Source organism: Peromyscus californicus, unplaced genomic scaffold, assembly GCF_007827085.1.
Source record: "Peromyscus californicus insignis strain IS unplaced genomic scaffold, ASM782708v3 Scaffold_4__1_contigs__length_199733344, whole genome shotgun sequence".
NCBI classification, from domain to species: Eukaryota; Metazoa; Chordata; class Mammalia; order Rodentia; family Cricetidae; genus Peromyscus; species Peromyscus californicus.
Window position 1 is genome coordinate 16,679,741 of NW_026294562.1, and position 21,753 is coordinate 16,701,493.

General features: G+C 49.5%; 2 protein-coding genes and 1 long non-coding RNA gene across 7 annotated transcripts in view; 1 reads left to right on the forward strand and 2 right to left on the reverse strand.

Annotated features, from left to right (window-relative positions):
* Dpcd (deleted in primary ciliary dyskinesia homolog (mouse)) lies at positions 1-17,880 on the reverse strand. The gene is made up of 6 exons (XM_052712343.1): positions 17,750-17,880; positions 13,548-13,628; positions 6,126-6,250; positions 5,522-5,655; positions 592-694; positions 1-285 (listed from the first exon to the last, which is right to left on the reverse strand). Exons 1-6 carry the CDS (start codon positions 17,811-17,813, stop codon positions 181-183), a joined length of 612 nt encoding a protein of 203 aa, XP_052568303.1. The 5' UTR covers positions 17,814-17,880; the 3' UTR covers positions 1-180.
* Positions 1,867-5,515, reverse strand: LOC128094180 (uncharacterized). Its single transcript, XR_008212846.1, has 2 exons — positions 2,496-5,515; positions 1,867-2,092 (listed from the first exon to the last, which is right to left on the reverse strand). It is a non-coding gene; the product is annotated as an uncharacterized LOC128094180 (long non-coding RNA).
* The window catches only part of Poll (DNA polymerase lambda), a 12,407-nt gene continuing 8,492 nt past the window's right edge, over positions 17,839-21,753 (forward strand). Inside the window, exons 1-5 of one of the 5 annotated variants that reach the window (XM_052712340.1) lie at positions 17,839-17,962; positions 18,737-18,874; positions 20,097-20,391; positions 20,587-20,746; positions 21,067-21,384. In XM_052712340.1, the coding sequence (XP_052568300.1) occupies positions 17,881-17,962; positions 18,737-18,874; positions 20,097-20,391; positions 20,587-20,746; positions 21,067-21,384 (993 nt within the window). In that variant the 5' untranslated portion in view covers positions 17,839-17,880. Of the gene's footprint in view, positions 17,963-18,680; positions 18,875-19,349; positions 19,353-20,096; positions 20,392-20,586; positions 20,747-21,066; positions 21,385-21,753 lie in introns of those variants that run through there. The other 4 variants (XM_052712338.1, XM_052712339.1, XM_052712341.1 and 1 more) reach the window with 4 other exon arrangements.

The following is a 21,753-nucleotide window of genomic DNA, read 5'->3' on the forward strand; positions in this document are numbered from 1 at the left end:
TTCTAGAGCAACTCCAAATGACTTTACTCAGGAACAAAACCATGGGCAGAAGCAAGCTGTGTCCCGGGAGCCAGCTCCGTGGACTCTGTGATTCTTAGAAGAAGCTGCCCTGTGCCAGAAGAGCCCAAGCCTGGTCGTCTCACAGCTTCCTCCACACTGGAGGTACAAGGCTTAAGACAGCTACTGGGTCTTACAGTCCCCATCAGTGCTGTGGGCCGTCTTTACCTTCTTTAGCTCCTTCTGTAGCTCTGACTCAGCCGCCAGGACCTCCTTTGGCTTCTGATACTGTGGAGGGAGCAAGGAAGGAAGCATAACTCGGTCACTAGCCCTGCCTTCCACACACTCCCTCTGGCTCTTCAGGATCCTTGCTGGGGTCCTGTGGCTGGGGAGGAGCAGCCCCAGGATGACATCCCAAGTCCTGTGCTTTGCACCACCTCCCCATTCACTGTTAGGTGTCACGCTCCACCCCCTCAGATGAGGAAGAGACACCTGCTCTTCAAGAGGCACACCTAGGGTATGGGGTGTCTGGAGCAGGGAAGTGGGGGAGGGGAGAGGAACCTCTTCCTGATGCCAAGTCTGGACAAATCTTACAGAGATTATCAGGGTGCAGTTGGCGTGAGCAAAGCTCAGTGCAGAATCATCCAGAGGAAGCTGGTGTCTGTCTAGGTCAGGAATGGAGAACTTCTTGTAGTACCTGTGGGGACACCAAGAGGCTGCTGGGGAGCCAGCACAGTAACCCCGACAGTTGGGTACCAGCCCTGTGCTACCAGGTTTCTACACAGCTCTCCCCCACTTTCTATACAGCTGGGCAGGAAAAAGGGAAACCCACAAGAAGGACCTGGTTTTTTTGAGTTTGTGGTTCTGGACTCAAAAGGATGGGGACACCAGAAATGGGACATCTAACAAGCATCAGCAGATGTCTAAGGCTTTTTACCTAAGTAGTACAGGGGACCTCACTGAAAGATTGGGCCACATTTGTCCCCACGATGACAACGATGTGTCTCTCTCTTTTTTTTTTTTTTTTCAAGACAGGGTTTCTCTGTGTAGTCCTGGCTGTCCTGGATCTTGCTCTGTAGACCAGGCTGGCCTCGAAATCACAGAGATCTGCCTGGCTCTGCCTCCCAAGTGCTGGGATTAAAGGCGTGCACCACTGCTACCTGGCTCTATGTGTCTTTCAAGCTCTCTTAGACTGACTACTAAAAGCAGACAGGGAAGTCCACCTCAAGAAGCAATCTTCCTAGGAGGAGAAGCCATGAGACTGAGGGAACCCGGATCTCAGACTCTGGACCCCTTCCTCTCTCTATTTTCATAGTAAACACAAAACCAACCAGAGAGTGCAGATAACAAGGCTTTGCCAAGAGGAAATGTAATTGAGAGGGAGGTGGGATCCTGCCTGCTTTCCTGGTCAGCTGTCAGTTCGGAGTCAGGATCAGAGATTTCCTCATGCCTGCTCCTCACCTGATGCTTACTAGACCAGGGCCTAAAGGAAGGCCCTTCCTCTCCATTTCCTTGGTGGACCTGTGGGCTGGGCGCTAGCCAGGGGCTGCTAGAGCCCCTACCTGGACAAGTCACTTTCTGGACAGGGAGAGGCTGTGTGGGCTGAGGAGGGAAATGCCTCAGGCAGGTACAAACAAACTGGAGCAGGGCCTGCAGAGAATGGGCTTTTAATACTTCAGAGGGCCCTGGCCCTTGTGGTGACAGTTACACTGAGTCCACTTCAAAAGCCCTGATGCCCCGGGGACTCGGAGGAGAGCGGACATCAATGCAGTGCTTCTGCGGTCTTCCCTGCCCAAATCCCTCAGTTCAGAAGAGGCTCTGGGGCCCCTCTCTTCCCAGGTTCCCCTCTCCCCACCAAGGTGCCGGGACTCAAGGCAGGAAAAGAATGTTTATTTAAAGACTGACAGTTCAAAAGGAGTGGGGGCTGGGGATCCTAATGGTAAGGCGAGTGGCTTTCTTTTCCAAAGCTCTGCCCCAGGGAAAGGCGATCCATCTGCCTGCATGGCTGGAATGCCTGCTTCGTCCTCTTCCTAGCCATCAGGCTGAGTGAGGGCTTTTCCTGGGGCCCTGGTCTGGCCAGCAAAGGTGGCAGACACTGATAATAGCAGGAGGTCAAAGGTTAAACAGCGGAGATTAGGTGAACACAAAGGCTTGTTAGGAAGTGTTAACATCTTCCCTGCAAATATACACAGAAAGCAGGAGCAGGAGAGAAGCACCTCCCACCCCAGGCAGGACCAATGGAGGAGAAGCAGCCCGGGTGTGCCCCCACCCATGGCAACCTCAGGATCACAGAGAACTTAAAGGTGGATGGCTTGCTTTATCCTCCTGCGACCGCCCACCAGGGAAAGCCAGGCCTGAGAGCGTTAGCTTTGCTTTGCATCTGTGATGGATTTCGTTTATTGGGTGAAGTCAAACAGCCACTGCCAGAGTCTCCTGACCTCAGGATGCTATCGAGTAAAGGACTCCACCTTTCCTTCTGCACAGCTGCCCCCACTCACCTTAGAGTCTGCCACCACAATAACTGAACTGGAATTTTTCACCAGGACCTGGATGAGAGGAACCCACTGTGCTTCTGGAAAACTCAGAGTGCCTTTCTGTCCCACTCCGCTTGTATCCCCTGCCCAATTCCCTGCAACTCCCTGCCCAATTCCCTGCGACCCCTGCCCAATTCCCTGCCACCCCCTGCACTGTGAATGGACAAGGGGTACAGATTAGGCTCGGTGGAAGCCCCAGAAGGAGAGCTGAGGCAGGGCCAAGACTGCTGTGGACAGTCGCACAGACCCTGCCCCACACTCCTCTAGCCTGCACACTGGCTTGGCAGGTATCCAGAGAGGTCTCCAGCCAGTCTTGCCCTGAGAGTGGCAGCAGGTAAAGCTTAGACCTCAGGCACTAGGCAAACGACACAGTTCCTTCCGGGGACCCATAGAGTCCCCATGAACAGGCTCACACTCAAGGTTCTCAGTCCTACCAAAGGGAGTCCCACCGAGTCTGTCTGGAAGCTGTCTGAGCATGGAGTCCTGTCGTCTAGTAATGCTCACTAATAAAGCCTGCAGTTAAAGTATCTATGTCAGGTTCCTCAAACCATCGTGAGGTAGTGTAAGCATGCTTCTCACGAGTGAGGAGAACTTGGCCAGAATCTACCGTTGACGCCTAGCAGAGGCTAGATCTAAGCCAGTCTCCCTAGTTCAGCAATACTCTATCTTTCCACTTACAGCTGCCAGTTTCCAGGCTGAGACACGGAACCTTCCTTACACAAACATGCTTATCAGGACCAGATGGTGCCACACCAGGATCCTGTAGAAATGGTTTCTTCCTTCCCGATTCATGTTATTAATACCCGGGGCCAAGGACTAGTCTACCACAAGACACTGGAATCAACTTCTTCAAGCAACATTCAGTTCTGCAGGGGCCAGGCAGATACCAACAAGGCAACTATGTGTAGCTGTGGTCAGGAGCCACATTCTAGAATCTTAAAACGAGGGCACACCTCCAGGTGAAGAAAGGTGGAAGCACTGAAAATGCATAGGCCCTGAGCGAGAAGGCCACACTCTCTGCATAGGTCACTTTGTGCTGACTTTTATATGCATTTCTACAACCATTAATACAGAGATAAGAATAAATAGGCTTCATGTCCACCTCTGGATGGTGTGATGATCAAGAAAGAGATTCTAAAAGTATTCTAAAAAATTAAACCCTGCTCATATAAAACACTTGTGTTTTGTTGGATGGCTGGAAGTGCAGGCATTGACTATTTCTCCAGTTGGAAGGTAGAAATTCCATTAGGCACAGCAAAGGTCTGGTTAAGTTTGGTGGCCTCTCCAGCCTACTTCCTAAAAGAGGGACCTGCAGGGGGCAGGCTGAGCCTGGTTAGGATTCAGAAACTCAGTTCCAAAGTGAGCACCAAAATACCATTTTTTTCCCCTCTGTGGGAAGCCCTCCTCCTAGGGTACCACTCCCATCCTACCTTGCCTCCAACAGCATCTCAAAAATGTCCCCAACCCCTGCCCTTGGGTGCTAGAATGCTCCACTAGTCACAGAGCTCCTGGCCAACAGCGCCACCTATGGCATATGTGGGCTATGAGCGCAGGAGCTGGGGCCCAGAGGATCTGCTCACAGATGAAGTTTGGTGAGCTAGCAGGCCTCTCTTCTAGCACTCGCTTGTAATCACATTTCTGCCTGATATCTGTATTCCACAGTGACCTCTGGGGGACAAAAAGGAGGCAGCAGCCAGCTCCACAAAGCGCTGAGCTGCAGATTCAAATGCTATCAGAAGCACTTTTGTTCCCAGTTTGGACCCAGGGCTTCGTCCGCCAGGGAATGCTTGCTGAAGCACGGAGTTTGTTTTCCTACAGGCAATTTCTCTGTTGTCTGAAATTGCTAAATTCCACTTTAGGCACTGACTCCTGTTAATGATGAGAACAATAACGGGAATAAACTGCCTTTTATCTGAGGACTTCAGTGTGCTTTATAAACGCAACCCCTTATTATTATGACTTTATATTTATAGACACGGTCCACTACAGGGGCTGCTGGCTGCATGTACAGCAATAATCCTGAAATTAATTCATTCATCTCTACCCTTTCCCTTGTCCCCTTACCCCTGCCAAAGTGATAGGGCGCGAGGGCGCTAAGAGGCGGAAGGAAGGGCCCAGGGCTACACTGGAGGGGCTGGAGTTCCTCTGCTTCCCTGGAGGTAGGCCTCTTAGACTAAGGGGGACCGTACCACATCACCCGCGGGACGGGGAGCTCTCCTGTGAGGCAGCAATGGGATCCAGGCACCATGGGGTTAGGCCCTGCACCTCAAGCAGCAAGTTGGGTAGTTTGGCAGCTTGTGGATGAGGAGATTAAACCCCCCCCCCCCAAAATGAAGTCCCAGTTTAGAATTGGCCCCTCTCTCTCTCTAGCTCAGGTTGAAACGGATTCATTTCTAGATTCTTCAACTGTGATCAGTCAGAGCACCACAAACCCAAAGTAATCACACCTTGGCCACCTCTCAAACCATAGCACCCACTGCCTACCCCCCAGCAGATTATAAAGACTCTGCAACAGAATTCTAGAGATTTCTCAGAGCCAAAATTCTGCCTACTTCCCCTTAGTCCAGGGAGGGACGAGGGCTGCTGCTGTAGACTAATGTCTTAGTCTCCAAGTGCCACCCAGGCAGGTGTGCCTTCCAGGACATGGCTCCGTGCCAATTCAGTGACGTCACCAAGCCAAGCTCACCAGGTCAAGGACATAACAGCCTTAGAATAAAACTACCAGAGACCACAAGTTAATAGTTAGGTGATTCCCTGAAGTCTTCATCCATTCAACAGAGAGCCCCATAAGCCCCCAAAATATGACAGGCTCCAAATTAGACACTGGCTCGAGTTCTACCTCGATGGAGCACCACACAGTCAGCTCATGCACTCTCAGCACCCCTGAGGTTGAAGTACAGCCTGCCCCCCAGATAAGGAGCAGCCCGAGATCTCACTCCACTCTACCCCAGCTCATACACAAGGAAACGGGTGCCCACCACGCCACTCACTTTTTGTTCGTCGTTCTAACAATGATGCAGCGCTCCTTCTGGGCCACAGAGACGCTGTAGACATCCTTTGGGTAGGGGAGATTTCGAATCCGCCACTGGAAACTTGTTTTAGTGTCCTTGCGCATGAAGATGGGCTGTGAAAAGCAAATCAGCCCAGGCTGGCCTTAGACTCGCTAGGTAGTAGGATGTCCTTGACTTCTGCTTCTCCTGACTCCACCTCCCCAAGCGCCGGGATTACAGGCATGTGCTATGATGCCCAGGTTATCAAGGGCCATTCTTGGGGGAGGTACAAAGGGTTGGCCCCTTGCCCTCCCCAGGCTCTAGCCAGGGAAGACAGGAAGACCTGTGCTCTTCTCTATGGCTCCCACCTAAAGCAGCTGCTATTGCTGTCACATACCGGGCCTGGGGGCCTTGCCCTGGAATGGCCAAGATAAACCCTTTGGGTGTTCACACAAACCTACTGTGGTTTTGTGATATATATATATATTTGTGATATATACTGTGGGCATAGTGGATATAAGGTGGTGAACCAATCATGGTCCCTGCCCTGAGGGGTCAGGAGTCTCCTCCCAGTCCCCATAAGACCCTGGACAAACAGACATACATTGGCATTACTTTCCTTGATGAGCTCGGATCCCAGGCTCCCGGCTCCTGAGAGCACTGGCTCTCCCACTTCAAGCTGCCACTGGCCCAAGGCTCCCAGGGCATTTTTCACACGCCATTTTCTCACTAGGGAAAAAACAAGCGAAGGATTAAAGCTCTTTCCTGCCAAATCTGACAAGACACTGGATAACGGGGGCCGGACAGCCGGGGCTCTGGTCTCAATGCTGGGTCCTGTGCATCCGATCTGGGAAGCGCATGACCTAGGACATCAAACTAGGGCATTTCAGTAACAGCTGGCAAAGTCCACTTCAAAGGTAGGCAGACACCTGGAACTGGGATGCAGCCCTGGGAATCATGGGGTGTGGTACCCAGCAGAAGGCAGAGAGCCCACAAAGGCCATTTCTGGAAATCCGGGTCTCCAAATGGAGTTTAGCCGTGGTTTGTTGTTGTTTCTTGAGACACAGTCTTACTAGACAGCCCGGGCTGTTTCCAAACTATTCCTTCTGTCTTGGCCTTGAGTATAAGGACTGCAAGAGTGCCAGATGCTCACCGTTGGATGCATTTTTCCCTCTAAAAACTATGCAAAGGAAAATGAACTGAGTGAAAGCTGTTGGCCAGGTTTGTCTCACGATTCAGAAAGTCCAAATAAAGACAGTCGCTTATTTCAGGTACACTTGGCTTAACAACAACAAACAACAACCCCCACGCCCGAAAGTTGTGTTTAAATAATCTCGAGTCTGGCAGTGGTGGCGCACGCCTTTAATCCCAGCACTCGGGAGGCAGAGCCAGGCGGATTTCTGAGTTCCAGGCCAGCCTGGGCTACAGAGCGAGATCCAGGACAGGCACCAAAACGCCACAGAGAAATCCTGTATTAAAAAACAAAACAAAACAAACAAAAACAAATAAACAAACAAACAAACAAAAAACCTCCAAAAAAAAAAGACAGTCGTATACCACTCGGCCTGGTTGATGTATTCCTGTGGATCCAACCATAGCCACCTGCATTCTAGGTAAACACTCCCCCTACTCAGCCACGTTCCCAGTCTTCAAACCTAGATTCCTGTGTTCATGCATCCTGCTACTTCCATCTAAGAAAATGAGTTTGAGCCGGCGGTGGTGGCGCACGCCTTTAATCCCAGCACTCGGGAGGCAGAGCCAGGCGGATCTCTGTGAGTTCGAGGCCAGCCTGGGCTACAGAGCGAGATCCAGGAAAGGCGCAAAGCTACACAGAGAAACCCTGTCTCGAAAAACCAAATAAATAAATAAATAAATAAAGAAAGAAAGAAAGAAAGAAAGAAAGAAAGAAAGAAAGAAAGAAAGAATCTCCAGCTGGGGTGTAACTTGATTTTTCCAAGTACTAGAATCAACCTCTAGTATTGCAATTAACAAAGTCTTAGCAATACATTGTATTTTGTGAGATTCATTTATTTTTATGTGCTTGGCCTGCATTTACACACTACATTTTAAATACACTTATTGTAGTGTGATTTGATTTTATAAAATGGATCCTTGCATTTATAACTTGATAATGCAAATAGCCATTGTTACTTTCCCATGTTTCACAACTCAGATGTTTGTGAAAGGTTTTTTCTTGTGGTGGTTGATGTTGTTTTAACCCTTGCTCTTCCTTCCTCTCGGTTTGTTTTGTGATGAAGAGTCATTCTGGCCTAGATCTGCTACTGATCTCAGCGCGGTCGTCTGACTCAGCATCATGGATGCTGGGCTTTTAGACCCGAGCCACCCTGCCTCCTGTTGTTGTTGTTTGTCTTTTAAAATAAGACACATATATTATGGAAATCATAAATCCAGACGCGAGTTCAGTGGGGAGCACTGGGAAAATGGCCAGGAGCTCACTAAGCCCCACTCAGCCCTGTGCTGGTGGGGGCTGCTGTGCAGTCCCCCAGTGGAGAGGTTTTGCTGAGGTGCACCCTCTCCCCGGCCTTCTGCTGTAGTAAGAAATCTGGGCTGCCGAGCTGAGCAGTCGGTGCCGAAACCTTGCAGCCTCCTGTAGCTGCTCCAGGAGCTGAACAACTCTGAAAGGGCCTGGTGGGCTACCACAGCTGTTGCCAGGGGTGGGTCTCTTTTCAGGGTGGGGCGGAAGGGTGTCAGCATCAGGCCCATGGGCTTCTGAGCAGCTGGGCCAGTCTTGCACATGCTCACTCCTGTGAGCACAAAAGCTGAACACAAAAGCGTGATGTAGAATTAGAACTTTCCCTTGAATATGGGCTTTTTATAAGGTCTGCTGCATTCTGCAGTGTGATTTTATTACATCTTAGGGCCAAAAATTCTCCCTAGTAACACATTTGCAAGTTTATAATGAAAATTAATAAGGACGAGTAAAACTTGGAAATATGCTTTCTAGGCAACTTCTTAGGCCCACAAATACTTCCTTAAGTGAATGGACTGTGACCAGGAGTATATGCAAACCTTGTCACTGGAACACCCTACTGGAACACCATGGAAGATGGCCTCAGGGGCCTCCGTCACAGCTGCAAACAAGTGACAGACACCTCCTAGCAGCAGCTTACTGTGACAAAGCCTGCTCCCCCTACAGCGAAGATCACCCTGAGTCCCCAAACCCTGTATCAAATGCTATGCACAGAATGGGGTGCAGCTTAGTAGCAGAGCCTATGCCCAGCATGTGTAAGACCCTGGGTTTGCTCCTCAGCTCTAGGAAGGAGGAGGGAAAACCCAGCAACAGCCATCTATAGAAAAAAATCAGGCTGAAAATGACTTTCTCCCCAGGCCTGTGACAACAGTATCAGGGAACAGCTCACGTGCCAGGGTACAACTATGTAAGCACCTGAGACCATCTGTTGGTTTTCAAGACAGGGTCTCACTATGTAACTCTGACAGTCCTAGAACTCACCAGGCTGGCTGTGAACTCAGACATCCGCCTGCCTCTGCTTTGCAAGTGCTGGGATTAAAGGTGTGTGCCACTATGCCTGGCTGAGTCCACTTAGTATTGGGAGCAAATGAGCACCTCTCGGTCCCCAGGGCATTGCTGTATGGCAGAACACAATCATCACAGGTTTAAAGGGGGCAAGTTCACTGAAGAAACATCTAGTCTAACATTTGCTCACTTCTTTATTGAGGAGAAAGCATTTGCCCCACCTGCCTGTCTTCAACCCTGCCTCTATTCTCCAGGGGAGCAAGTATAAAGAATTACTGAGGAACAGTGAGATCTATTTGCAAAAGGGACAGATAAAATTCAGGTCTACTGACCATGGTGCCACATACTTAGAAGGCCAGTGGGATGGAGGCTATAGGCTATCTTGTACTAGATAACAAAATCCTGTCTTAAAACAAAACGAACAAAAAATTCAGGTCTTAGACCCCATATTCAGAATTCAGTCATCAATAAAGAGGTAAACTGTGGTCTCCAAGTGTTCTAAACAGACGTGATATTCCGAAAGCCTTCTTCGGTACTTCTTTTCCTTTGTGTTCTCTCTTTCCCTCTCCCCCCCCCCCCCCCCCCCTCCTTCGTTTTGAGACAGGGTCTATGTAGTCCTGGTTGTCCTAGAACACACTATTTAGATATGGCTGGGCTCAAACTCACAGAGACCCTCCTGCCTCTGCCTTCTGAGTGCTGGGATTAAAGGTGTGGGCCACCATGCCCAGCTTGTGTTTCTATTTTTATACTCTAGCCTCTAAAGGCCAGGTTTGGTTATCTGAAGGGGAAATATGATGGATTACTACCTCGCTGGGCTGGCAAAGCAGGACGGCCATGTAGTCATGGGCTCCGTTAAACTGGCTGGCCAAGGAACATCACCAGTATGTCTCTTAGAGGCCAGCTCAATCTTCCACAGAAACCTGCCCCAGAAGGAAAAGTCACAGCACTTCTGGTTTCCTTATTTCTCTCCTCAATACCACTGGGGGTCACAGGAGTTTGGCACTCTTGGCTGCCTTATTTTGTGTAACACCTTGGGGGATTCTAGTCTTCGTTAGTGTAACACAGAAAGAGGTCCCCCTTTCCCGCCTTCCAAGAGGCAAATCCGATGAAAGCTTTTGAAGTCCTTCCTCTGCCCGTGCGTGCGTGTGGGCATGAGTGCACCCGTGCAAAGGCGCAGCCTTGGCTTCTGGTCCTCCTTTGTTCCCGTACTCAAGGACAGCTCCTGCGGCAAAACGGAGGGCTCTTTCCACCTGCTGTCACTGATTTGATTATATGTTAAAGCCAAACTGGTGTGCGCAAGGCAGCTCCCTGGGACGCTGTCATCTCTTCCCGGCTGAGTCAGGGCCAGCACTTTGGAAAGTGACCCTGTAAAAGGTCTGACGGGAAATGTATGGAGAAGGCAGGGCCTGGGGGCCTTTTCCCAAGTCAGCAGGAAGCAGGTTGATGCCCCAGACTGCTGAAAGCAGCCCCATCTTTCAGGTGGGCTGGAAAGTGGAGGTCCTAAAGGCCTCTTTCCCCAAAGCTCCAAGGCCTGGCCCACTTCCAATACGGATAATTACATTCCCCTTTCCTAAATACTCCCTGCAGCTTAAACTGGATGCAGGATTCTTCTTTTCTGCCCTAAAACACTGCAACATTGCTATGTGGCTATTAAACAGCTGCCGTGGCCCATCCCTGAGGAGGCTGAAGGGAATCGAGTGGGTCATTTATAAAGCCGCTGAAGTGCCTGGGGATGGAAGTGCTCAATATGCTCCGAATGCGGCCTGTGGTGGTTAGGCTGGCGGTCAAATACCAAAGCAGATTAAGAGGTAATCCAAATGTAATCGCTGGGGGACAGTCTGCCCTTCAGCCTCGGCCCCCTGGACATGCTGTGTTCTTCTGGGGGTTGGTTTGATGTTCCGATCATTGTTACAAGGCCCTTCAGCTTTTTCCTCTATGAATACATACAGCGTTCATTGTGGGGGGTGGGAATGAATAGCCCCGAGAGGGGAGAAAAAGATGACACTAACATGCTTATTAACACCGACTGGAGGAACTCTGTCCCAGACAGATGCACACCTACTGGCAATTCTTCCCCTGTAAATTACTTTCTGAGCTTTTTTTCTAACAGAAAACCTGTTTGACCAATTATCAAATTTGTGTATTAGCTGGGGAAAAAAATGGAAACCATTTCACTTTACTGCCGCAAAAACCATACCCGTATTCCACTTCATAGTATCACAAGCCAGTTCTGGTCCTGAAGATCTGTTTATACGTTAATAACCAGGCATGGTGGCCTGTGTTTGCAGTCCCAGCTACCTGGGAAACTCGAGGCTGGAGGACCTCTTGCGCCTCCAAAGTTTGAGGCTAGCCTAGGCAATGTACGGAGACCCTGTCTCAAAAACAAACAAGCACACAACTTGTTTGGGCAGTATTTTGCAAGGGCAGTTGGGTTGGGGGTCGGGGGAGATAAAAAACAAGAAATGGAGCTTAGAGCTTGGTGGTGCACACATTTAACCTCAGCTCTAAGGAGGCTTGGATGGGAGAATGGCCGAGCCTGGGGTACACAGTGAGTTCCAGGCTGCACACAAGGACCGTGTCTTGAGAAAACAAGAACAAAATAAAGCGAACAGGATTTAAGCATTCTTAGCTCTAACACTAGCCACTGTCCACTGAGACTCAACTACTTCCTAGGAGGGAGCCAAGCTTCAGTCTGGCCCGGACACCATTCAGCTTTGTGATTTTCAACATGGTGCTTAACTGCTCTGAGCTTTCTTCTGCAACTGTAAAATGGGGACAACAGTGCCTATGTCATGGGGCCTTAAAGAAGATGGTTACATGAAGAAATTCAAGTAGAGCCCCTGGAATGATGCCCGGCTAGTGTGGTAATGTCATTATTAGGTAAATCAGCCAAACGGGGAACTACGTCCCTCCTCCATTCTTGCTGGTAAACAAAAGGAAGTCTGAAGGCATGCTCGAGCCACACTGCCACCACCAGAAGTGGGACCGCAGAGCACATCGTGCTACAAAGAGGAACCTGGCCTTAGTCTTCATTTTAATATCATGCCCGAGCATGGCAAAGGGGCTAGGTTTGTCTATTGTTACAGCCTCCACAGCTCTACCTGCTTTACTTGCTGTGTGGAGAAAAGACGGGCCATGAGGGGCTGGGCAGGAGCGGAGGCTGGACTCGGTGATGGTGGTGGTTAGCTCACGTGACCTCTGCTTTCATAAGTTCTCCCCTGTTAGACAGTCCAAGGCTGTCACCCCCTGGGAGCACTATAAATTACAATGCATTGTGAGGATATTACTACTGTATTGGTTTCCAACGAATCAGTGTCATATGCTAAACACATCAAGATTTTTAATAGCACCAGACTAAACCAATTGGGACTGGAGCCCAAGCAGCTCATAAGAAGAAGGGATCAACACTTCACTGCAACTGAGCATGCGCAGGACACACATTTTAAGACTGGAGACCGAGAGAATATGCAAACCAGTATAACCCATGTTGTCAGTTCAAGACATTTATGAGCTGTCAGGAAAAGGGAAAAGAAATTCCCTCACCAATACTACCTGTCGATCAGACCCGGGAAGAAATGAAAGTCAGGAATAAGGACAAGAAAATAACTCAGCCCATGAGCCCATCATTGGTCTTAGCATTTCAGGTGTGAGTTAATAAAGAGACCAGCTCCCATGGCAGACAGCTTTGGGCCCTGGGTCACAGGGCCAGCCACCCAGCTCTGGGAAGTCAGTTAATGCCGATTTGCATCCCTGGGAACAGAGAACAGGCAAATCAAATAATCCCCAGAAATCTGAGCTGGAACTCCTGTTCATGAGCCTATTCTTTTTTTGTTTTTGGTTTTCGAGACAGGGTTTCTCTGTGTAGCTTTGCGCCTTTCCTGGAACTCATTTGGTAGCCCAGGCTGGCCTCGAACTCACAGAGATCCGCCCGGCTCTGCCTCCCGAGTGCTGGGATTAAAGGCGTGCGCCACCACCGCCCGGCTCATGAGCCTATTCTTAAGGAGGGGGACCCTGTGGGCACAAGAGCGATGGTGCCACAAAAATTGCCATTCCTACCCAGTCATTCATGTCATTCTTCAAGAGGAGGTCATATTTAATGGTGCCGTCTAGGAGCCAAGGTCAGAAGCTGCCCCGTCTGAGGCTTGCCCTTGGTGTGGCTTCAGCAAGCAACAGAACAAGCAACCAAGAAGCTTGATGTGCAAGCCTCGCCCACACCACCACTCCCTCTACCCAGCCTCTTCTGTGATCTGCTGTTCCAGTTGTTTCTTAGAACCTCACTCCCGGCTCAGAGGCTCATCGCCCATTCCTTTATCTGGAGGTGGGGGATGGGCTGTACTGGGCAAAGGACTCCACTGGCCCCTCAGGTTCATATTGTTCTCAGAACAGTCTTGCCCCCAAGGACTGCCATCTCCCCGCCATGCACACTGCATGCCGAGCTCCCCGCTCCAGCCTAAGGCCAGAGCATTCACCTGGACCTCAGGCAGCCCCACGCGCCCCTGAGGACCCACAGGGAGTCAGTCCCACACTTACCAAGCAGTTCACTGGTCTTCTCATCGTACTCTTCCGCCATTTCCTTCCCATCCGGAAACAAATAATGCACCATCCTCTTCCCTACACATAGAGCAAAGAGCACCTTACCACAAAGCTGCCCTTGACCTTGCCCCCTGCAGACCGAGATGTCTATCCCCCAAACAACAACAGCCCCCCCCCCCCAGAACCTTGCCAGAGCCTCCCCCGAGGTTCTTGCCAACTGATGGCCACCATCGCTTTTAAGATGTATCCCAGGCTCCCTTCCCTTCTCCCAACATGGCTTTGCTACGCTGCTTCCACCACCAAACAAGCCATGCTTCTTCCCAGCTGTAGAACTTTGCTCACTCTTGGAAACCTACTTCAAATGTCCCTTCATTACAAGTCTCCCGTACCTATCACTTGCAGCCACCATGGCAGATGGGTCACTTCCACCTCTGTGCCCCCTCAGCAGGACAGTGTTAAAAGCATCTGATAGAAACGACATCAATGTCTTTCTCTCCCCACTTCCTACAACCAGGGCTAACTGCTCTGAGAGGAGCTGGGTTTCCTGACGGGTACTTCCAGCCACTGTCACTGCCTTCGTCTACACATCTCTAGGCCATGCCCAGCACAGGGCCCAGGATGCTATCTATCATCATGTATCTTCCTCCTGACACACACTTGCTCTGTGATTCTCACATCTCTTATGTGAGCCTTTGGTTTTCTCTTCTATTGGATTGGGGGGGGGAGGTGGGGGGTGTCCATAGTTCCCCAGAGATCAGCCACAGGAACTCAAATGCTGACTGCAAGAGTGAAAAACATTGATGTACCACCCATTAAAAGGATAAAAGAACCTATGGGAGTCTCCTGGCTCACAGCACTTGTCAACGGGAGGGCTCTGGAAATGCTTCTTTTTCTCCCAGGCAGGTAAGGAGATACAGGTAGCTGCCTCAGGAAGACTGTCCAAAGGGTCTTTATACCCAGTGGACATGCACCTCCCATCGGCTTCAAGAATAAGAGCCCTAAGGTGCCTTTCTCCTGTTTAACTCACTCCTCGAGGACAGTTTCCTTGAGTCATTCCAAAATTTGCAAGGTCTCTTGGCAGGCCTCAATAACCAATCAATAATATTAATAATAATCAATAATATCCATGTCCATAAGAATCTGAATGTTTCACAGGTAAGAGTACTTTCTCTGCAGGCATGGGGAACTGAGTTTGAATCCTCAGCATCCTACATAAATTGCTGGGTGTGGCTGTACATGCATGTAACCCCAGCGTTGGGGCCAGAGACAGGCAGGCCCCAACAGCCAGAAGGGGGAGCTCTGGTTCAGGAATAGACTGCAGTAAGGCAGGGACCAACAGAGGACTGAAGAGAAAGCCTGGCCTTCACACACCTGATGTCCTGCTATGGCCTCTGTGTACATACACATGGGTGTATGCTCCTGCACACTTACATGCAAGCATCACACACAAATACACCTTAACCCCACCCCCACCCCCCACCCCTGCCAAAATACTGCCCTATGACCAAAAGCAACAAAAGCAGACGACTTTAGCATGCACTTGAATATTATTCATGGTCAAAGCAGCATTACTCACACCAATCAAAAGGCAGAAGCAAGCCAAGTGCTCATCAGTAGAGGGATGAACACTTCGGGGGAGAGCGTACACACGCAGAAGGACAGTTTTAGGGCACAGGCTGGTGCTGGGCAGAGAGCAGTCAGCAGGCCTCTCAAGCATGAGGACCTGAATTCGATCCCTAGCATTCACACACGAAGTCTGAGGCGGTGACATGTGCTTATAATCCCATGACTGGGGAGCTGGAGACAGGAGGATCCTGGGGCTCATTGAACAGCCAGCCCAGCCTAACTGGTAAGGCCTAGGTCCCAGTGAGAGACCCTGTCTCCAAACAAGATGGAGACCAGCAAGATGGACGAGCAGGTGGAAGTGGTTATTGGCAAGCCAGACAACCTGACCGATCCCAGAACTCACAGGGTGGAGGGAAAGTACCAGTTCCCACAAGCTGTCCTCTGACCTCCACATACATGCTATGGCAGGCATACACATATACACATACAAATGTTAAAAAAAAAAAAGAAGAAGAGAAAAAGAAGAGAAAAAGAAAAAGAAAAGAAACAAAATAAATCCACAAACCATTGCGGGCAATTGTGAGGAAGAAGGACACCAGGGTTGACCTCTGGCCTCCACACAAGCACACAAAATATAAAAAGGAAATGCTGCACACGTGACCACATAGATAAACCTTGAAAACCGTCTGCAATGTGAAATAATTAAATCAAACACTATTTGATTCCACTTACACGAGGCTCTTAGATTAGTCAAGGTAACTGAAACCCAAAGAAGAATGGAGGTTGCTAGGGGCTGGGGAGAAGAGAGTGTGGGGTTACGCTTTGGGGGTGCAGAGGGTTGGTTTTGAGAATGAAAAGTTTTGGAGTTGGTTTGGTGGTAACAGTTGCAAAACAATGTGAATGTAATTAATGGCACCTAACTGCACCTAAAAACGGTTACAACAGTAAACTTTATGTCTTTTGTTTTTAAACCATAATAAAAACAAAAACCAGATCAGGCATGGTGGTACATGCCCTTTATCCTAAAACTAGGGAGGCAGAGGCAGGAGGACCTCTGTACCTTCAAGGCCAGTCTGGTCTACACAGCACATGTCTCAAAATACAAACAAAAAGACCACTATCCTGTGAAGTAATGTCCCAAATCTGCACACCGTGAGATCACAGCATGTCCCAACTTATCTACGGCTCTTCATTCTCTACCTCTGACAGTCTCTTGAGAAGAGACTGTTACTCTGTATCGAGACAGTTGACACAACACGGGCAGTGCCTGGATGGTGGCTGGTTTCGAGACACTTAACCAGCCTTACACTCTCACACTTCCTTGCCTCCACATGTGATTCATCTCCTGCTTATGGCCATTCTTCCATCTCCACTTACCAAGTACCTATCAATAATCCTTTAGGGGCTGGAAATACCACCTCTTCTGTTTGGTCATTATCCAAAGAGAAAATTATTTTGACTTTTATGCTTTCTTAGCATTTCACACAATATCTCAACCCCCCCGCCCCCCAAGCTAGGGTCTCCTGCCTTAGCCCTCCAGTGCAGAGGTGACAGCCATGGGCTGCAATGTCCTGCTAAGATCCCGACCTATTTAACACAGGCTGCTATTGACTTCCATGTCTTCTTCTTAATCATTCTGTGAACTCCTAGGAGACCACAGACCGTGGGTTTTTTGTTTGTTTTGTTGTTGTTTGTTTTTCTATCTGCTCTAGCACAGAATCTGGCACGCAGTCAAGGCCTCCCTAAATGCTGCAGTAGGAACAAATGAAACCTGATTTTCATTTCCATAAACTTCATGCTTCTTTGACTGGCAGCTACCTGTGCATCTAAGACCCTAGCTGTTAAGCTTTAAAGGGAATTCAGATCTAATTCACCCTGGCTGCCAAGCAGGTCCAGGAAAGACCTCTAGAGGGGACTTACATCGACCAATTGCAGGATGGGGAAAAGCTGTTACCTCAACCTCCTGTTCCTAATCATTTAGACCTTGGCTCTTGTTCTGTCTCCCCTAAAGATCAGAGAACATTTAGAAATCCACTCTAAACAAAACACAGTTGGAAAGGACCTCTGAAACAACAGTGGCAGCCCGCCCGCTTCATTTTATAGTTGAAGAAAACGGGGTTCTAACAAATTAATATGTAAATCAATGGCAGAGTTGATCTAAAACCCTGGTGTCCCTCCATTCTATGCCACTGGGTTGCCATCATCAACAGGACCTTCAAACTGAGATGCATGGGTCCCAGGTCATGATACAGTTGTATCTGAGAATCTGCAAAACCCGAGGCTGGTCAAAACCTTCCTGGATTTCAATTTTTAAAAAAATGGGGTAGAAAATTCGCCTCTTGGTACAGCCCTGTGGAACGATGATGAGTGTAAAATGAATTATTGGAAATTACCAACAAAACTCTGAGCGGGGCGGGATGATGTAAGGAAAGCTAGATGTGGGTGACCAGAGAGACTTGAGTTCCACTCCAGCCATCTCCCTGGGCCTCAGTTTCCTCCTCTGCAAATGCAGGAAGCTAGCGTAGCTGATGGCTGCGACAATTCCAGCTTTGCCCACCCAGGCTGAGGCCCTCCATGGAGGAGCCGGCGCGCAGAGCCCGCCCTGGGGGAGAGGAGGAGAGGGCTCGAGTTACCATCCTGCAGCAGCGCCGTCTTCTCGGCCGCCCGCAAACTCTCCAGCCAGCTAGTCACCGCCATCTTCCCTCCGCCCAGCAACGCGCCGGGCCACTTCCATGGCAACTGCTGGGCCGAGGGTCACTTCCGGATGACCCGGAAGGTATTCTGGGCATTTACTTTTCACCCCCCCCCCCCTTCTCCCGCCCCGTCCGTTTTCATTGGCTCCCATGGTGAGTTTATTTCTGTTTGCGGGAGATTCTGGCCTAGTGTGTTCGGCGCTGGGGCCCGGTCGGGTGGGGAGGTTCCCAGGACTTTTAGGGTCCCAGCACCAGCTCTCTTCTGGCCCCAGCTGGGAGTCCCAGGTTCGCGCCAGCTGCACGCGCAGTGCTTGTGGCACAGCTGCTCCAGTCTTGCCCACCCCCAGCTGTGAGGACACCTTGCACCTGCTGCGGCTGCACCCCATTTCCCTGCAGCTACGGGGCTGAGCCCCCCGCCCATCCCCCACGGTGAGGCTGCGACAGGGGCAGGTGCGCCGCGTGCCCGCAACTTGCCCTGAAGTTTTCCTCTGCAAATGCACATTGAGGCTAGAGAAAGATGACGTGAGGTTTGGGTGCACGTGTCCTTCAGACTCCACTATTTGGGGGATATGAAGACTTCACTAAAAATGTAGGCCTGTTTCCTAGCTCGTTATCATTTTGGAAAAGCCTCTTGGAAGTGGAAGCAGAGGCCGACTGTGCACTGGACCTGCAGAGCAACCCACTCCTTCCAATGTTGTTTCCCTTGAGTCAAAAGCCACTCCCACTCCTGACTTCCATAGTCCCAGCCTTTCCCCGACTTCACTCAGTACTCTTAACGCAGAAAGGCTGATGTGTGTGGAGCTCGTATTAAACCAGTGATGTTTAACTTGGGTTTCCGAGACGTCTGAGAAAGGGTCTCTTGCTCCCAAAGCCCGTCTCTGTAGGCCCTTAATCTTGGGTTTCTGCATGACATCTACCCTTAAACAGAAAGGCAAGGATCCAACCATACTTCAATGGACCCCCAGGGCATCTTGAAGGCGTTTCCCAAGCGAAAGAAAATTCATGCAGCGCCATCATCAAAAGCACTTGCGAAGATTCCCAAAACGGAAGCGGGAGAAGCTGGAGGTGAGCTGGCCCACCCTGAGAACTCGTGCACTTGAACCCTCAGCCTTCTGTTGTCCAGAATCAGATAATAGAAGTGGCCTTACCTGTGTGGGCCTGGGATCTCCTTATACCTACTTATATACGCTTTAGTCTCTTGTTTAAGAGTCTCATCGTAACCTTGACTTTGCCTTATAGCCGAGAATGAATGACGGTAATCAGTCCTGATCCTCCTGTCTCAGCCTCCCTAGTGCTGGGCTTACAGATGTGCAGCACCACATCCAGCTGCTGTTTGTCTTTGTTTTTCAAGGCAGGGGTTCTCTCTGTAGCTCTGGCTGTCCTGGAACTCACTCTGTAGACGGAGCTGGCCTCGAACTCAGAGATCTGCCTGCCTCTGCCTCCCGAGTGCTGGGACTAAAGGTGTGCGCCACTATAGCTGTGCTTTGTCTTTGATAGGTCATTTGCTGTGTTATCTTCTCCACCCCGAGAGCTCCTTGAGAAAGTGTTCCCTGATTCCTCAGGAAGTGGCCCTTAGAATTCTTGGTTGTGTTAGAGGCAGCCCCAGGAGTGAACAGATCCCCCTGAGTCCCTGGGCTTGTTCCAAGCTGTTTTGCCACCGAAGTTGTTAAATAGATGGCAGAGGTTTTAACGGGTTGTGAGTGTTGGTCAAGTCTTCTAGACTGAGGGAAGGAACTTGTAATGGTAAGAAATGTGTGCTTTGCTGAAAAAAAAAAAATAGGCGATAAAATGATTTTTGAACTGTGTTCAAAGCAAGAAGGCTTCATTTATTCAGTCACAAATACTTATAGATGACCTGTGACATGCCAAGCACTGCTCTCGTTTGCACCAGGAACAGGACACACAAAATCCTAACCCCTGCACTCAAGTGACAGCCCTTGAGAAAGTTTGCTGTGTTTGTGGTAGAATTCTTTGAAGGCATTTTGCTCTTTGGATGGCAAGAAAATGATTACTTTGAAGGGAGGCGATTTCAAACGATTCATTGTGACTATATTTGTAAGTTTCCCAGCTCAGTGACATACATACATCTGTAATCCCAGCACTTGGAGGTAGAGGCAAGAGAATCAGGAGTTCAAGGTTATCCTCTGCTACGTAATGAGTTTGAGGCCAGCCTGGGCTACATGAGACCCTGTCTTCAATAATAGTAATGGTAATATAATAATAATAATAATAATAATAATAATAATAATAAGTTACAGTAATAGGCATTTGGCTCTCCTCTCCACAGAATGGCTGAGCTCCTTGAAGGCTCACATTATGCCCACTGGCATTGGACGAGCCCGGGCTGAGCTCTTTGAAAAGCAGATTATCCATCATGGCGGCCAGATATGCTCTGCCCAGGCCCCAGGAGTGACTCACATTGTGGTGGATGAAAACATGGACTGTAAGCGCGCTCTCCGACTCCTCAGACTACCCCAGCTACCCCCCAGTGTTCAGCTGGTGAAGTCAACCTGGCTGAGCTTGTGCCTGCAGGAGAGAAGGCTGATGGACACGGCTGGATTCAGCCTTTCCATGCCCAAGAGGTGGGTTGCCCCTAGCCTTTCTCAGGTGTTTGTTGATAGCATCTTGAGTTTCCGTCTTGAGTTATTCACAAACAACTCCTACTTTTTAAATCGGACATACCTGGAAACGCAAGGTTTCAGTGGAGAGAAAGATTGGGGATAGAGACAGGTGAGACTTTTGATACTCTAACTGCCTGTGACCTCCCTACTCTCTAGTTCCTTGGACCAACCACAGCCCAGCATGGCAGACCGCGGCTCTTCTGCTCCTGACCCCCAGGAGGCCGTATCCAGGACGACCCTCTCTCTTTCCCCTCCTCACACCAGAACTGCATCTCCTCCTCCAAAGGCAGAAAAAGCATCAAGAACCCCAGCTCAGGTGAGAAGCTCCCAGCTCAGGGCCCTGACCACAGAAATGGGAGGGCCTGGTGCTTATACAGAGAATTCTAGGTCTTTTGATTAAGCAGCTGTTCCTCTCTTCCCAACATTCATCAATTCTGCATTTACCAAGCCATGTCTACCATACACTGCTGGGAATCCCAGGGCTCTGGAGGAAGCCCTGTGGAGCATGGCCTCACACTGAAGAAGGCATAAGCCCAGCGCAGCCTCATCCTTGAGTCAGAGTAGGAGATACCTACCCACCAAACACAATCCTTGATTTTGAGGAGGACACAGATTTATTGTTTCTTCTGTTTCCAGCTCAGTTCAGATGATGAAACCAGTGATGAGGAAGGACCCCAGGTTAGCTCAGCAGATCTGGAAGCCTTGATCAGTGGGCACTATCCCACTTCCCCTGAGGAAAATGGTGGACCTGACCCAGCCCCAGAAGCCCTGGAGAAGTGGGTCTGTGCACAGCCCTCGAGCCAGAAGGCAACTAATTACAACCTGCATATCACAGAGAAGCTAGAAGTGCTGGCTAAAGCCTACAGTGTCCAGGGAGACAAGTGGAGGGCCCTGGGTTATGCCAAGGCCATCAATGCCCTCAAGAGCTTCCACAAGCCTGTGAACTCCTACCAGGTACTTGGAGGTTGGGGAAGAGGCCTCTTCTTATTAATTAGTGGTTGATGGCTGTTTGAAGATTACCTACCTAATAGAAATATGTCTTTGTATACCTAAAAAAACTTAACTAACATGACTATAAGTTTGATTATCCTAGATGACTATTAATCTGTATTTCTTAATTATACATTACAATTTCAAATGAGCTGTACAAACATAATATCTTAAACAAGAGTAGAAATATACATACAGTATAACAAAATTAACTTTAAATTTGTATCAGTAAACTAAAATCTATAGCAATGTAAAACATTTCAAACAAGTTGTTGCTCTTTAAAAGTAGATTCAATAATCTACCCTTTCATCTTATTGTATCTATTCTACCCC

What these genes read in the sequence shown, in the direction of transcription:
- Dpcd (XM_052712343.1), bottom strand. Translation starts at nt 17,813, where the DNA reads ATGGCGGTGACTAGCTGGCTGGAGAGTTTGCGGGCGGCCGAGAAGACG. An exon ending in GAAGACCAGTGAACTGCTTG is followed by an intron (nt 6,251 to 13,547) that starts GTAAGTGTGGGA and finishes TTTTTTCCCTAG; the next exon opens with TGAGAAAATGGCGTGTGAAA. An exon ending in ACTGCACCCTGATAATCTCT is followed by an intron (nt 286 to 591) that starts GTAAGATTTGTC and finishes CTCCCTCCACAG; the next exon opens with TATCAGAAGCCAAAGGAGGT.